The sequence below is a fragment of the Magnolia sinica genome, chromosome 1 (assembly GCF_029962835.1).
Source record: "Magnolia sinica isolate HGM2019 chromosome 1, MsV1, whole genome shotgun sequence".
In the NCBI taxonomy this organism is placed as follows: Eukaryota; Viridiplantae; Streptophyta; class Magnoliopsida; order Magnoliales; family Magnoliaceae; genus Magnolia; species Magnolia sinica.
The window spans coordinates 14,710,779-14,724,874 of NC_080573.1; the positions used below are offsets into that span (position 1 = coordinate 14,710,779).

General features: G+C 37.7%; 1 protein-coding gene across 1 annotated transcript; it reads left to right on the forward strand.

Moving 5' to 3' along the window:
* The first annotated feature begins 12,261 nt into the window (after positions 1 to 12,261).
* On the forward strand, positions 12,262 to 13,005 carry LOC131226148 (glycine-rich cell wall structural protein). Its single transcript, XM_058222149.1, has one exon. The coding sequence runs from the start codon at positions 12,312 to 12,314 to the stop codon at positions 12,777 to 12,779; it is 468 nt and encodes a 155-aa protein (XP_058078132.1). The 5' UTR covers positions 12,262 to 12,311; the 3' UTR covers positions 12,780 to 13,005.
* Positions 13,006 to 14,096: the final 1,091 nt, after the last annotated feature.

Sequence of the window (14,096 nt, forward strand, 5' to 3'; positions counted from 1 at the left end):
AACAAATATCAACTTGATCCCGAACTTTCGTATTCCACAAAAAGTTTCCAATGATTGATGAACATGAAACTTTCGTAGTACACAAAAAGTTTCCAATGATTGATGACCACTGTTCATGGTGCGGTCCATCTGCAATTTGTAACTGCTACATTTTTGGGACCATACCTTAAAATAAATTGAAAAAATGGATGGACGGCATTGATATACTAGGCATATATCAAGGTGGGCCCCACATAGCACCCCTTGAATGGATTATCTTCAAGCGGGGCAAGACTAGATCTACTTGCCGAATATCGATTGGCTACTGACGGCGTCGGTAGCTATGAAGTGAGGTCACCAAGTTTTGTTGGCCCCACCATGATGTATGTGTTGTATTCACATTGTCCATCCATTTAAAGATATCATTTAAAGGTGGCCTCACCATGATGTATGTGTTGTATTCACATTGTCCATCTATTTAAAGATATTATTTAAAGGCATGATCGATAAAATAAGATAGATCTAAAGCTCAATTGTACCCTGCCATAGAAAACAATAGGGATTGAACCCATGCTATTAAAAACTTCCTCGAGACTACAAAAGTTTTAGATCAAGTTTATATTTGTGTTTTTCCTTCTTTCGTATGTCTGTTAACTTATGAATAAATTGGATCTCAAGGAAGTGGATTGGCTTGTGTACCTCACACCAGCTATATAGCTGCTGTATTGACGTTGGTAAGTTCTGTGGGTCTAATCATGAGGTATGTGTTATATCCAAACCGTCCATCCATTTAGTGGGCTCAACTCAAGGCTTGAGACAAAAAATACCACAGATCTAACAATCAAGTGGACCACACTACAAAAAGCAGTGGGGGATTGAACGTCTACCATTGAAACCCTTTTTGGGGTTACAGAAGTTTTGGATCAATATGAAATTTTTTGTCCTCTTCATTCATGTCTTTGTGACCTTATGAACAGATTAGATGGAAAATAACTGTTATGGTGGGCCCTTCTAATTGTTTAACGGTAAAAATCATTATCTCCACTGCTATTTGTGGTGTGGTCCAAATGATCTTTGGATATGATTCATTTTTTAGGATGATGCTCTAAAATGATCTCTAAAAATAGATGAACAATGTAGATATAATAAACACATCACTGTGGGGCCATTTAACTTTGATCTCCTTTGAACCGTTCCTACAACTCGAGCTCGAGGAGCGTCAGTGCTCGTCTTCGCACGACACGTACCTACAGCACCTATATAGCTGGGGTGTGGTACACCAGCCAATCCACTTCCGGATCTCAAATAAACATGATGCTAGGCCCTTGGAAGGTTTCATTCGTTGTGTCGGTACCCTATTTTCTGGGATGGGTTCAGTTGAGCTTTGGATCTACTTCATTCTCTTGTTCATGCCCAAAAATGATCTCTTTAAGTAGATGGACGGTGTAGATACAACACATACGTCATAATAGGGCTTAAGAATTAGTGACGTCATTTCAACGGGTTGAGTACTAATATGCGTCCTTCTTGAAGCAGATTGGCCGCTGGTGTACCACACACCACCAACCTGACTGGTATGGTTGTGTTGTGTGAAGATGACTGCTAATGCATCTCGATCTCCGAGTTGTACTAATGATTCGAAGAAGATCAAAGTTACATGGGTCTTACAATGATGTATCTATTATATTTAGATTGCTCAACCATCCGGCGAGATCATTTTAGTGCACGAGCCCAAAAATGAGTCGTATTCAAATCTCATGACCCTGGTCCATAGCTCAAGTGGTAGATTGAGTGAAGGATACCTCGTTTCAACACCGAGGTCATCGATTCCCTAGTGGCGGTGGCTAACGGTGAAGTGTGAACGACAGTGGGTGTATTATTAAGCCAACAGAAAAAGAATAAAAAATAATAATAATAAATCCAAATTTCATGTGGACTACACTCTACATAGCTCCAGAGACAATGATTATCACCGTTGAAACATCCTAGGACACGCCATATCATTTATTTTCTAGAAAATATGTTCATAAGGTCATAATGACGTGGAAAAAGATATCATATTTATCCAAAAGTTCTGTGAACCCAAAAGGGTTTCAATGGTAGATGTTCAATCCTCAACTACAATTTTTGCAATGTGGTCCACTTGATCTTTTAATCTATCAAATTTTTTGGCTCAAGTCTTATGATGAAGTTGCCAAGTAGATAGACGATTTGGATATAACACATACCTAATGATGGGACCCACAGAACTTGGTGACATCAAAGGACCAGCCAGGTAGACACACCACCTACCTTTTTCTTTTTTACACACGCGCACACACCCCACACACTCACACCTTAGTGGGATTTCACCACCTATGATACTTGAACCCTTAACCTGGTGTTGAAACTCCTGAGAGTCTACCACCATAGCAAGAGTAAGGATCCAACACACTACCTACCTAGCTGTTGAGGTCACCAAGTTCTACGAGTCCATCATGAGGTATGTGTTATATACCAATTGTCTTTTTATTTGGCAAGCTCGTCTAATGGCTTAACCTAAAAATAAGACTGACCAAAGATTAAGTGAACCACATTGCATTAAAAAAAGTAGGTATTGAATGTCTACCATGGAAACTCTTTCAGGGTCGTGGAAGTTTTGAATCAATATGATGTTTGTTTTTCTTCTTCATCCAGTTAGTCCTGTGTAGCCTTATGAATAGATTGGATGGAAAATAAATGCTATGATGGGCCTTACGTATGCTTTAATGGTGCAGATCATTGTCCCCACTACTATTTGGTGTGGTACAATTAAGCTTTAAATGTGAATCATTTTTGGTATCATGCTATAAAATCATCTCACAAAATGGATGAATAAGTGTGGATATGATAAATACATTATCTTGGGGCATGTAGCTTTAATCTTCTTTTGAGCCTTTGGTACAACTCGAGCTCGAGGGCTCAATGCTTGTCTTCCTCTTCTCATGGGGCATACCCACACCAGCTATGTGGCTGGTGTGTGGTACAACAGCCAATTCGCTTCCCTTGGTTTGGAAACGGATTGGCTACTCCCCCTCCACTAGCCTGGTGTGTGGAGGTTGGTGCTTCGTGGGCCCCACGATGATGTATGTGTTTCATCCACACTGTTTATCCATTTTCACAAATCATTTTAGGGATTGATCCCAAAAATTAGAGGGATATAAATCTCAGGTGGACCACACCATAGGAAAACAATAGTGATTGGATATCCACTATTAAAATCCTCCTAGAGTTCACTGTATTGTTTATTTGTCATTATCCAATCTGTTGATTAGGTCATACATAATGATTGACATTCATTCAACACTGTTTCCTATAATGTGGTCCACTTGAAATTGAAATATACCTAATTTTTGGTCTCATACCCTAAAATGACCTAGAAAAATATATAGATAGAAGGCATTGATGGAACACATACATCATGGTGGGGCCCACAAAGCACTGACCACGGATTGGCTACTCCCCTCTACAGCCAATGGCTAGTGGTCAGTGCTTTGTGGGCCCCACCATGATGTATGTCTTTCATCCATGCCATCCATCTATTTTTCTAGATCAATTTATGGTATGAGACCAAAAACGAGATATATCCCAATCTCAAGCGGACCACATTACAGGAAACATTAAATGAACATCAACCATTAAAAACTTTTTGGGAGCCATAAAAGTTTTGGATCAAGCTGATCTTTATTTTTTTCCTTCGTATGGGTCTATATGACCTAATCAACAGATTGGATGTCAAATAAATAGTACAGTGGGCCTTAAGGGGATTTTAATGGTGGATATCCAATCACTATTGTTTTCCTGTGGTGTGGTCCACCTAAGATTTATATCCCTCTCATTTTTTGGATCAAGTTGTAGAATGATTTGTAAAAATGGATTAACATCGTAGATGAAACAAATACATTATAGTGTGCCCACATAGCTCTGACCACTACCCATCGGACTACAAGAAAACCCACTCTTAATGAAGAAATTATATCTCACTAGATTTTTACCGACGAATATTTTCGTCGGTAATAAATCGGTCATTACCTCAATCGGCGATTCTTTTTAATAGGTAAAAATATGTACAAAATGTTGACCGGCGAAGTTTTTTCGTCGGTAAAAAATTAGTAAAAAACTTTTATAGCAATTTTTTATCCCCACCCATGGCATACGGCGACGACAGTGGCTGTCACGCGGTCTTTTAACAGCTTGTGTACTGGATAAAAGACTCGTGCTGTACCACATGAGAACTCTGATTGAAAGGACAACCCCAAAAGTGATGGTCCACCTTCACGTGATGTTGACCGTTCCTTCTGTACTTCACATGGATGCATCAAAATTTCAACCATTCAAACAGTAGGCCCATTGTTGCTGGATAATAGATAAAAAGGTCATAACAAACTGACGGTCTCAACCATTTGATCATGACAACATACCAATTCTTAACCATCCAGATTATAGACACCTAATAGATGGTTGAGATTGATGAAAAATCTGTTAAACGTTGATGGCAGGCTGCCCAAGTTTTGTTCAGCCGCACCGATCGATGGTGTGGCCCACCACATAAAAAAGGTTAGATGATCATCGTGACATGGACAACAAGAAAGACAGTACTCCAGCAAATACCTCCGGTTGGTTAGCACTCTATGTATAATAAATTTAAGCTTAAAATTTCCGTTCAAACCGTAATTTATTTAAATAGTTTTTGTATTTTCTACTCTATAAATACAAAAGATTTATGCGATCCATTTCAAGGTGAATTTTATTTTAACAGTATACTTCCTTAAAAGTGTATTTCTTTAGTCACCCGAGCTCCGTGGGCCATCATGTTTTATATGTCCACCCATCATTTGAGAATCCTTCTTTGAAGGGTAAATAGTAAATATCAGAATGATGGACTTACATCAATGTTAACAATGTAAAATGTCTACTTGCATCATACTGATTTATCTCTCATTCAAATAAAAGAATTGGATTGTACGTAGAACAGAACATGAAATTATAGTTTCATTAGACTTTTCATGGAAGATGGGTAGATGGCCGGATTTAAAGCGTAAAAGAAGGGACTCAGATGGGCTAGTACTGCACATAGTACCTATGTCCCTGTGCTGGAACAGCTGCATGGGTCCTATCATGATGAGGTATGAATCAAAAAATGAGGTAAATTCAAATTTCAAGTGAACGGCACCACAGGAATCCATGGTGATTAAACGTCCACCATTAAAAACTTCCCGGGGGCTACACAAGTTTTGAAGTTGATATTTGTGTTTTCCTTTTGTCTACTTTTGTATGACCTAATCAACAGGTTGGATGGTAAATGGATATTATAGTGGGCCCTAATAAGTTCTCAATGGCCGCGGTTGAACCGGCATGGTTTTCTATGGTGTGGTATGAGAACGGATGTCAAAGGAGAGTATGCTTCTCATACTCTACCGCAGCCCTATTCACTCCATCCTGCAACCCTCCGACAACACCCGGCCACGCACCCTTTGCATTCTCTCTATTGCAGCCATCGCTAGCCCCTGCTGCTGTTGAGAAACTGAAATTGTACCACCTCACTCCACATCACTCTCTAAGCCCCACTCTCTATCGGTCACTCTCTCTCAAACTCCTTTCGAAACCCCTCTCCGTCTCTCTATCTCTCAAACCCCCTTTCAAAAGCAACAAAAATAACTTACCTTTTCGAGTAGTTTGCGCATACACGTATATCTATGCTCCTCTCTTTGTTTTGGTAATCTGCAAGAGTACTTAATTTCATATTCCTTTATACTTCTTTTTCTCCCTATAATGGCAGCTTCATCCTTATCGTCCTTATCCATTTCTTTATCGATACATTCCTTTTATCATTTAATCGATATTATGTTGATCAAATTAAATATTTCAAATTATCTTATATGGAAGACATAGATTCTTTTATTAATTCAAAGCTTTAAAGTTGAAAGTCTTCTCACTGATGACCTGCCACCCGAACTCATATAGAATGACAAAGGAGAAATGGTGTTAAATCCATTAATCATGACATAGAAGAACTGTGATCTTTTTCTGTGCAGTTGGATTACAGGGACATTAGTCAAAGCTCTTTACCTTATGGTTGAATTTACTACAATATGTGAAGTTTGGAAGGTGTTAGAAGATAATTTCTCACAGGCCACAAAAGATTGTGAGGTCTAATTAAAGCAACATATGCAAGAACTGAAATCGGGTACCCAATCATTATCTGATTACATCAAGGCTTTTAAGATTTTTTTTTTTAAATGGGCTAACTACTATTCAGAAACCCGTAGTAGATGATGACAAAGTTATCTACATGTCTCGTAAACTTGAAAAAATATAATATTATGGTAATTTCTATGCTTATAAAAACTTCATTTAAAAAAAAAATAAAAATCTTAGTCTTAATTTTCACTACAATATAAAGCTATTATCTCCAATTACAAAACATGGAACTTTGATTCACACCTGGTAGATCACAATATGGCCTTTTCGCTTAATGACCTAACGGTGAAGGTCATGGCAGAGGCACCGATAGAGACAGATGAAATTTTAGATATTAGTCCAACTCCAAAGGCAATGGTTTTGCTCTAACCGGGCAGAATTCTAACTATCCAGGGTATCCACCAGGAAATACAGTCCTATTCTCCAGTTCAGAATTTTTAACAAAGTGTTATGCATCCATGAGAGTCATTAAACTAAGGACATAATTCTGGAATTTGACTTCTTCCAAATTGTCCAAACCATAACAATCCTCAACCCAGACGCAGGCTACTAGATATAACAGGAAGGACTAATAAGGACCAATGCAAGATTTGTAGCTGTAGGGGTCAAGCGACCTTAAAATGTTGGCATGGGTTGGGTATGTCGTATCAAGCTCAAGAAGATTTGTCTCTCAAGCTGTTGTACTTCGACAATCAAAGGACCACGAGACTAAAATATGTATGTTGATATTGGAGCAAGCGATCGCATGACTAATGATCTAGGTACGTTAACTTAGTCCCCTAAAGCGGTCCTGATAAGGTGATAGTAACAAATGGTTCTTGGCTAAATATCTTTCACATTGGTTATTTTTTAGTTGTGGCAGCATTAAGCTAAAAGATGTTCTAGTTCTCAAAATTAAGAAAAACATAATATTTGTTTCTTAGTTAGCAAAAGATAATTCCAATATTTTTGAATTTATTGACTCTGACTTTGTGATAAAAATTCTAAAAAGGGGCAAGGTTCTGAAGATAGAGAGTAAATGATGAAATTTATAATATGCCCAGATAAAAATACAGTTGTATCCTTAGAAGCAGTGAGACTAGGAAAAACCCAAGAAGAGATTTGGTATCGGTGTTTGGGACATCCAAACTCTAAGGTACTGAGTAGTTAGTCGAAAAGACTATGTATCTATAGTACTTGATGAAAAAGAACTATAGACTTCCTTTTAATTTAAATAACAAAATTGCAACTACTCTTGTTAAGATTCATTGTGATCTCTGGGGTCCTACATATGTTACTTCTTTTCAGAACATAAGATATTATATGATTTTTATTGATGACTACAATAGATTTATATCAAATAGCTTCCTCAGAAGTACTCTTCAAATAATGAAGGATTCACTTCACAATATTCTAATGATCTTTCCCTGAGTTTGACATATATTTATTAATTGCTCCCACTACTTGCGTAATGTTTGGTCTGGTGTATATATAAAACATAAGACTCCCTACCACCGATGAATATAGTACTTAAGATATATCTACCTTCTCCACCTCTGTACTAGGACACTGATTTGAAGAAAGCTTGTAACCAACATGGAATGGAGTACTGGCTGGGCTAGAATCCTACATGTTGAAGTGGCACAGTACTCTTTTAACATAACCCTTCTGGGTTATCCAAACTTTCCTGTTATTCTCGTCTCTAGCTAAGTATAGTCATCCTATGAATCTAATTAAGGATATGCAAATCCTTCATATCAAATTCTCTAGCCAAACAAGCTTTTAATGTTGCAATAGTATCTCTATTAGTACTTGCAATAAATATGTCATCTATATATAATCACAAGATAATAAAGCTACCAAAGTTATGAATATAGGCATAATGATTTAACTCATATATCTGAAATTTCAAACTCACAATGAATGAATTAAACTGCTTGTACCAACATCGTAGCGCTTGCTTTAAATCGTAAAGCAATTTGTTCACCTGACAAACTAGATTCTTCTTATATTTTTCAATAAAGCCTTCGTGTTGAATTATATAAATTTCTTCATCATGATTCATATATAGAGAAAGAGTTTTTACATTTAACTTCTCAAGCTCTAAGTCAAGCACTACTGTCGTACTTAACACAATGCGAATAATGCTTAAATGAACAACTAGAGAGAAAATTTCATTAGAGTCAATACCTGATTTCTAAACATAATCTTTTACAACTAATCACATTTTGTATCTTTCAACATTCCCTTTAGTATCTTTTTTCAGTTTGTAAACTTATTTGCAATTAAGAGCATTCCACTCCTTAGGTAATTCAACCAATTTTCAAGTCTTATTTTTATGCAAAGCTTCTTGTATAGACACTCTTCATTAGCTAGCATCTATAGATTCACATGCTTCTCGGTTTGAACAAGGCTCGCGCTCTTGTGTCGTACAAATGTAAGCGGTAACATAATCCTTGAGCTAAACAAAAGGTTTTGTAGCTCTCTTTGGTCAACCTTTAGTATTTTGAATTTCATCACCAGGTATCTCATCTGCATGTTTTTCATTAATTTCATTTTTAATGATATCATCAACTTATTGATAATTTGAATTAACGGATTGATTTTGAACATTGTTTAATGATTCTAATTCAAATATCTGTCACGAATCTGAGCTTCGCAATTTTATATCTTTCTGTAATGAATCTTCATTAAAAACCACATCTTGGCTACAATAATTTTTAGGCAATAAGGCCCCACATTTTGTATCCTTTTATTTCATCTACATATCCAAGAAAAATATACTTTATGAACCTTGTATCCAGCTTAGTCCCATGCTCTTTGGGAATCCATACATAAGCGTCATAACCAAAACTACAAATGAACGAATAATTAATAGGTTTTTCAAACCATACCTCTTTAGGGATCTTGCATTCAAGTATAGTCATAAGAGAACAATTTATTAACTTATAAGTTATATTAACAGATTCTATCTGAAAATACTGCTCAAGCATATCCGAATTCAGCATACTCATAGCACAATTAATACATAAGCGTACGATTTATATTTATGTTCTGCAATTCATTTTCACTATGTAGTATCATGGACCATGTAGTGCCTCTCAATTTCATGATCACCATAAAAATTCTTAAATTCTTTCGAGGTATATTTTTCTAAATTATCAATTTTTAAACACTTAATTTTATTTTTATTTTTATTTTTAACCAATACTTTAAACTTAGTAAAACAAGTAAAAGCATTACTTTTCCTTATCAACATGTAAATCCATACTTTTCTGGAGAAATCGTCAATAAAGAAATAAAATACTTCGAACCTCCCAAGGATTCGACTAGAGCCTCTCAAGTATCAGAATGGATAAGATTTAAAACATCCTTACTTTTGGTAATGGATAAGGTAAAACAAGATCCAAGGAAATTTTCAAATAGACAATAGTTATAATAAAAATCTAAATTAATAGACTTTAAACTACAAAGTAAATTTCAATTAAGAAGTACCCTTAGTCCTTACTTACTTATGTGGCCTAACCACCTATGCCAGATTGTAGCAGAGTCTGTCATGGCATTTGCAACAACAATAACACCAACCATGACATCTCGAATCAAATGATATAAGCCGCAAATTAAATCTCCCTTTTCCACCACCATCGCCCCCTTTAAAAATTTTCAATCGACTCATCAAACTTTTCCAATGATATAGGACTCTTCAGCAAGTTCGGTACATGCCGCATACCAAAAATTGTATGTTTGATACCATCAAATATAGTAATTCTGATATCTCTAATCCTCACAATTTTACATGTACCATTATCACCCATATAAACTATACCACTATCATATAACTGATATATGTAGAAACTGTCTCTTTGTCGAGTCATATGGAATGAAGCGCATGAATCTAAGATCCATTGATAACTCGGATTCTCTCATGGAATCACTATAGACAACACTTTCCTCCTCAAATGAATTGTCTTTCTTGACTAGATTTTTTTGGGAACCCTTTGAATTTGATACTTTGTCATGCAAATTAGGTTTGTAATTTTCCTAATTTACTTTCTTGAGTTTATAATTTTTACGTAAGTGACTATTTTTTCGCAATTCCAAACTTACTTGTTTTGTGCCTTTCGACTTAGATCTCATCTGATCTTTTCCACTAATACCCTTCTCAGTAGATCTTCCTCTAACCATCATAGCCTCACTAACAGATTTTTTTTTTTTCCATGTGTTTCTTTACGAGATTCTTCATTGAGTAACGTGGACATGACTAAATCCATAGTGAGATCTGAATTATTTTTAAGATTTATAATCAAACCATTGTATAAATTTTAAATCGGACAAAGCAAAAGTGTGATATTTTTCTTATTGTTAATTTTCACATCAGCCATTGCTAAAGTACTAATAAGGGTGTTAAGCCCATCAAAGTATTCTTGTAAAGAGAACCCTTCATTCATCTTTAAGTTATATAGTTATCATTGGAGAAATGTCTTTTTCGGCATTAATTTTCCTTCGTATTGTTTTGCAATTTGTCCCACGAACCTTTTGTAGTAGTTTAATCAGATACATTGAACAAAACGGAATCATATGATGCAAGAAGGTCTGCCATAAGTAATTGATTTTTCTCCTCAAATACCCCAATTTCATCTCTTAAGGTCTCTTTTCATTTCATTGAATTGCAATTGCACATCCTTCCACCATCAATATTACGTTCATTTTCAATTTTCACAATGCGTAATTTGATTCGTTGAACTTTGATACCTCCAATTTGATAGAACTTGATCTAGCAATTTGAACCACAATTGCAAAATCAAACACCAACATCGATCTTGTCCTAAAACGGTTTTTAACCTTTGGCTCCGATACCAATTGTTGTGTAAAAATACTACACTTGATCAATGTCAACTAATTGAAGTCATAACACAAAAAGAAATGTGCTAAACAAAAGCCAAAAGCATCAAACCAAAACAAAATGATAAGAGAGAGAGAAATTTATGTGTAGTAAAATGGAGCTTTATTCTTCGCTTAAAAAAAGAAAAAGAGGAAAAAAAGTAGAAGGCTTAATTACTTCTTTCCTGCCCATATAAAGAATATCACAGAAGATTAATACTATAAAATATCTCTTTAGACAAGTGTTCTCTTTATCCAGAGAAATATGCCTCGGATAGTAACTATAGGAACGTACACAAGAGCCAGAGAAGAATTAGAGTAAGACGGGAAAGGAGTAAGAGACGTCTTCCATTGTTAGACTCGAACGGCGTTCTCAAGTCCGTGGAGTTCCACCGCCACAACAGAGATTTCGGTGCCATGGACCATTCACGACTTGGGCATTATCATATCAATATCCCAGATAACCAATCGATGGGACTCGCTTGTTCGATCTCAAGGCTCGAGGACGCTATGCATATCTTCTACGTGATCATCATGCCATTCCTTTCTAGAGACACCCACATTATCTGTACTGACTACTGATACGTGTGGTCCAGATCAACCCAAGTGAACTTTCATGGAAGGGCTGTAAGAAAACTCCACTGCTTCCTCAAAAGTCAAAAAAAACCTATCCCTTCACACCATCAAGAGGATCAAGTTGAGTCGGTGGGCCGCTCTTGTCAAATCAGGTGGTTGGCTCTAATAACTCTTCAAACACGGATTGTAGTTGAGAAGTCCCTAACAATTAAAACATTTATTCTCCAATGCTCGACCCAAGAATATAAATCCAACCCTTGATCTAGTGGGCCACATGGTCAATAGACCATAAACTAAAAAACTTCCTAAATGGAGGACCTCAAGAAGTTAGATATTTTACCTTTTTTCTTCAAAATTTGGACGGTTTCTGTATTTTCTTTCTTAACCGTCTATATCCTTGCCGTTAACTGAATGGTTGTGATTTTCCCCTATATAAGAGGGCCATCTACAGTTAGCCTCATCGTATCAAAAGCTTGGATTAGTAAATCATGGGCCCCACTCGTATATAATGAAAACCATGGATACTGTAGATATTCTCTGCCCGAGCATTGTAGAGTATCCGACAATTAAAACCATCCCAACTGTCCCTCTCCATGAGATGTCCTTCCAAATCTATATATAATCCATTCCTCGAACCCGACCTTCATCATCAACGGCTACTCTTCCTACTGGCAAAGATGACTAAGCTTCTTCTCCTTGTTCTTCTCGTGGTTGTCTTCTGCAATGCAAGTGCAAGGCAGCTTGTGAACAAGGGAGCCTTGGAGGAAGAGAAGTGGTGGCACCATGGAGTCGGCGGTGGGCTCGGTGGCGGTGGCGGTGGCGGTTTTGGAGGTGGGGCCGGAGGAGGCCTAGGTGGTGGCGCTGGAGCTGGCGGCGGGGCTGGCTTCGGAGGTGGGGCTGGGGCTGGTGGTGGTGGTGGGCTCGGAGGTGGCGGCGGTGGAGGGTTTGGAGGCGGTGGTGGTGGTGGCGTTGGAGGAGGTGCTGGCGGAGGGTTCGGAGGTGGAGCTGGTGCTGGAGGTGGCGCTGGGCTAGGCGGTGGAGCTGGAGGCGGTGGTGGGGGAGGGTTTGGAGGTGGTGGAGGCGGTGGGCTCGGTGGTGGTGCAGGTGGTGGATTTGGAGGAGGAGCTGGTGGTGGGTTCCCATGAGATCTTGCTTGTTCCACCATTCCTAGCAGTGTGGCTCTAGGATTTGCGTTACTATCTATTTCTGTGTACCCTTTTTTCTTTTTTCTTTTTTTTATCATTCTGTGTGTCCTTTTCTTTGTATCGCTATCTCATGTCTGTCCCAACGAACAAATAAACGGATTCACGTTCCGGGCATTTTTCATGCACACGCCATGCATAATATAGTCGAGGGTGTATGAATAATTTACATGCCGCATTGTCTTTCATGCCAACATGTCAGTTGCATAGGATATCCCATCCGTGCAAGCATTTATCCCCTCAGGGAATATCCTTTGACGTAGAAACCAGGCATATCCACTCATCAGGCTGGCCATGCCATTGAAATCAATGAATGGACGATGGTCTGATATAGAGTAAAGGCATGGCCCATCCAATGAGTGGATGGGCTTAATTTTCGAGATGTATGATAATAAAGGTGTCCACTATTTACATGGCTTGATCGTTCTTTATAGAGATGACATGTTGGTGGGGAACATGGGGCTGCATGCTAAGTTTTGATGCAGCTGGCTGTATGTGATCTTATTGTATGGAAATACCAGTTTTGTCCGAAAGGCTTTAGGTTCAGTGTGGCATCCCACGTGGTGGGTGGTGCCAATTCTAGAATCCTTGATTTGGTTGGCAGTGGCTCAAGACAATCCGATTAGTGGACCACCTCTAAGATGAGCTGTTGTCTGAGTGTGGTGTTTCAGGACAGAAGACTAAAATCATGTGGTTAGAAATGGCCAATTTCTGCAGTTTTGATTATTTTCCCATCTTTGATGTGGTCTACGAGAGGCACTCGTGAATTTTAGAGCACGCGTGAAGATAGAAAATTCTTCTTCTTCTTGTTATTATTATTAAACACGCTCACACCCCACATATACTCACGCACTCACACTACAATCCGTACTTGAACCCATGATGTTGTGTTGAAACTCTTGTGAGTCTGCCAATGCGGTATGAGCAAGGACCCTGTACACGGGCACTTACAAATAGCTTAGAAATTACATGTGGCATACAAGTATATCAAATTAAACCATCTAAATTACGTCGTAATTTAGATCTAAAACAAACAAAAACTTACCATTAAGATTATTTGACCATTGGATTGGTGGACATCTATTGGACACTTAAGATATAAACTACCCAATGGTTAAACAAGCGGCCATGAAGCAAAGTTAGGATTGTCCAACTAATCTCATTTTGTGACAGATACTCAGGGACTAGCTTCCATGAATCAAAGGTTAGGATTGTTTGAATTACTGTAATGTAAAGAAAAAGCACCGTCATTGCCATTTT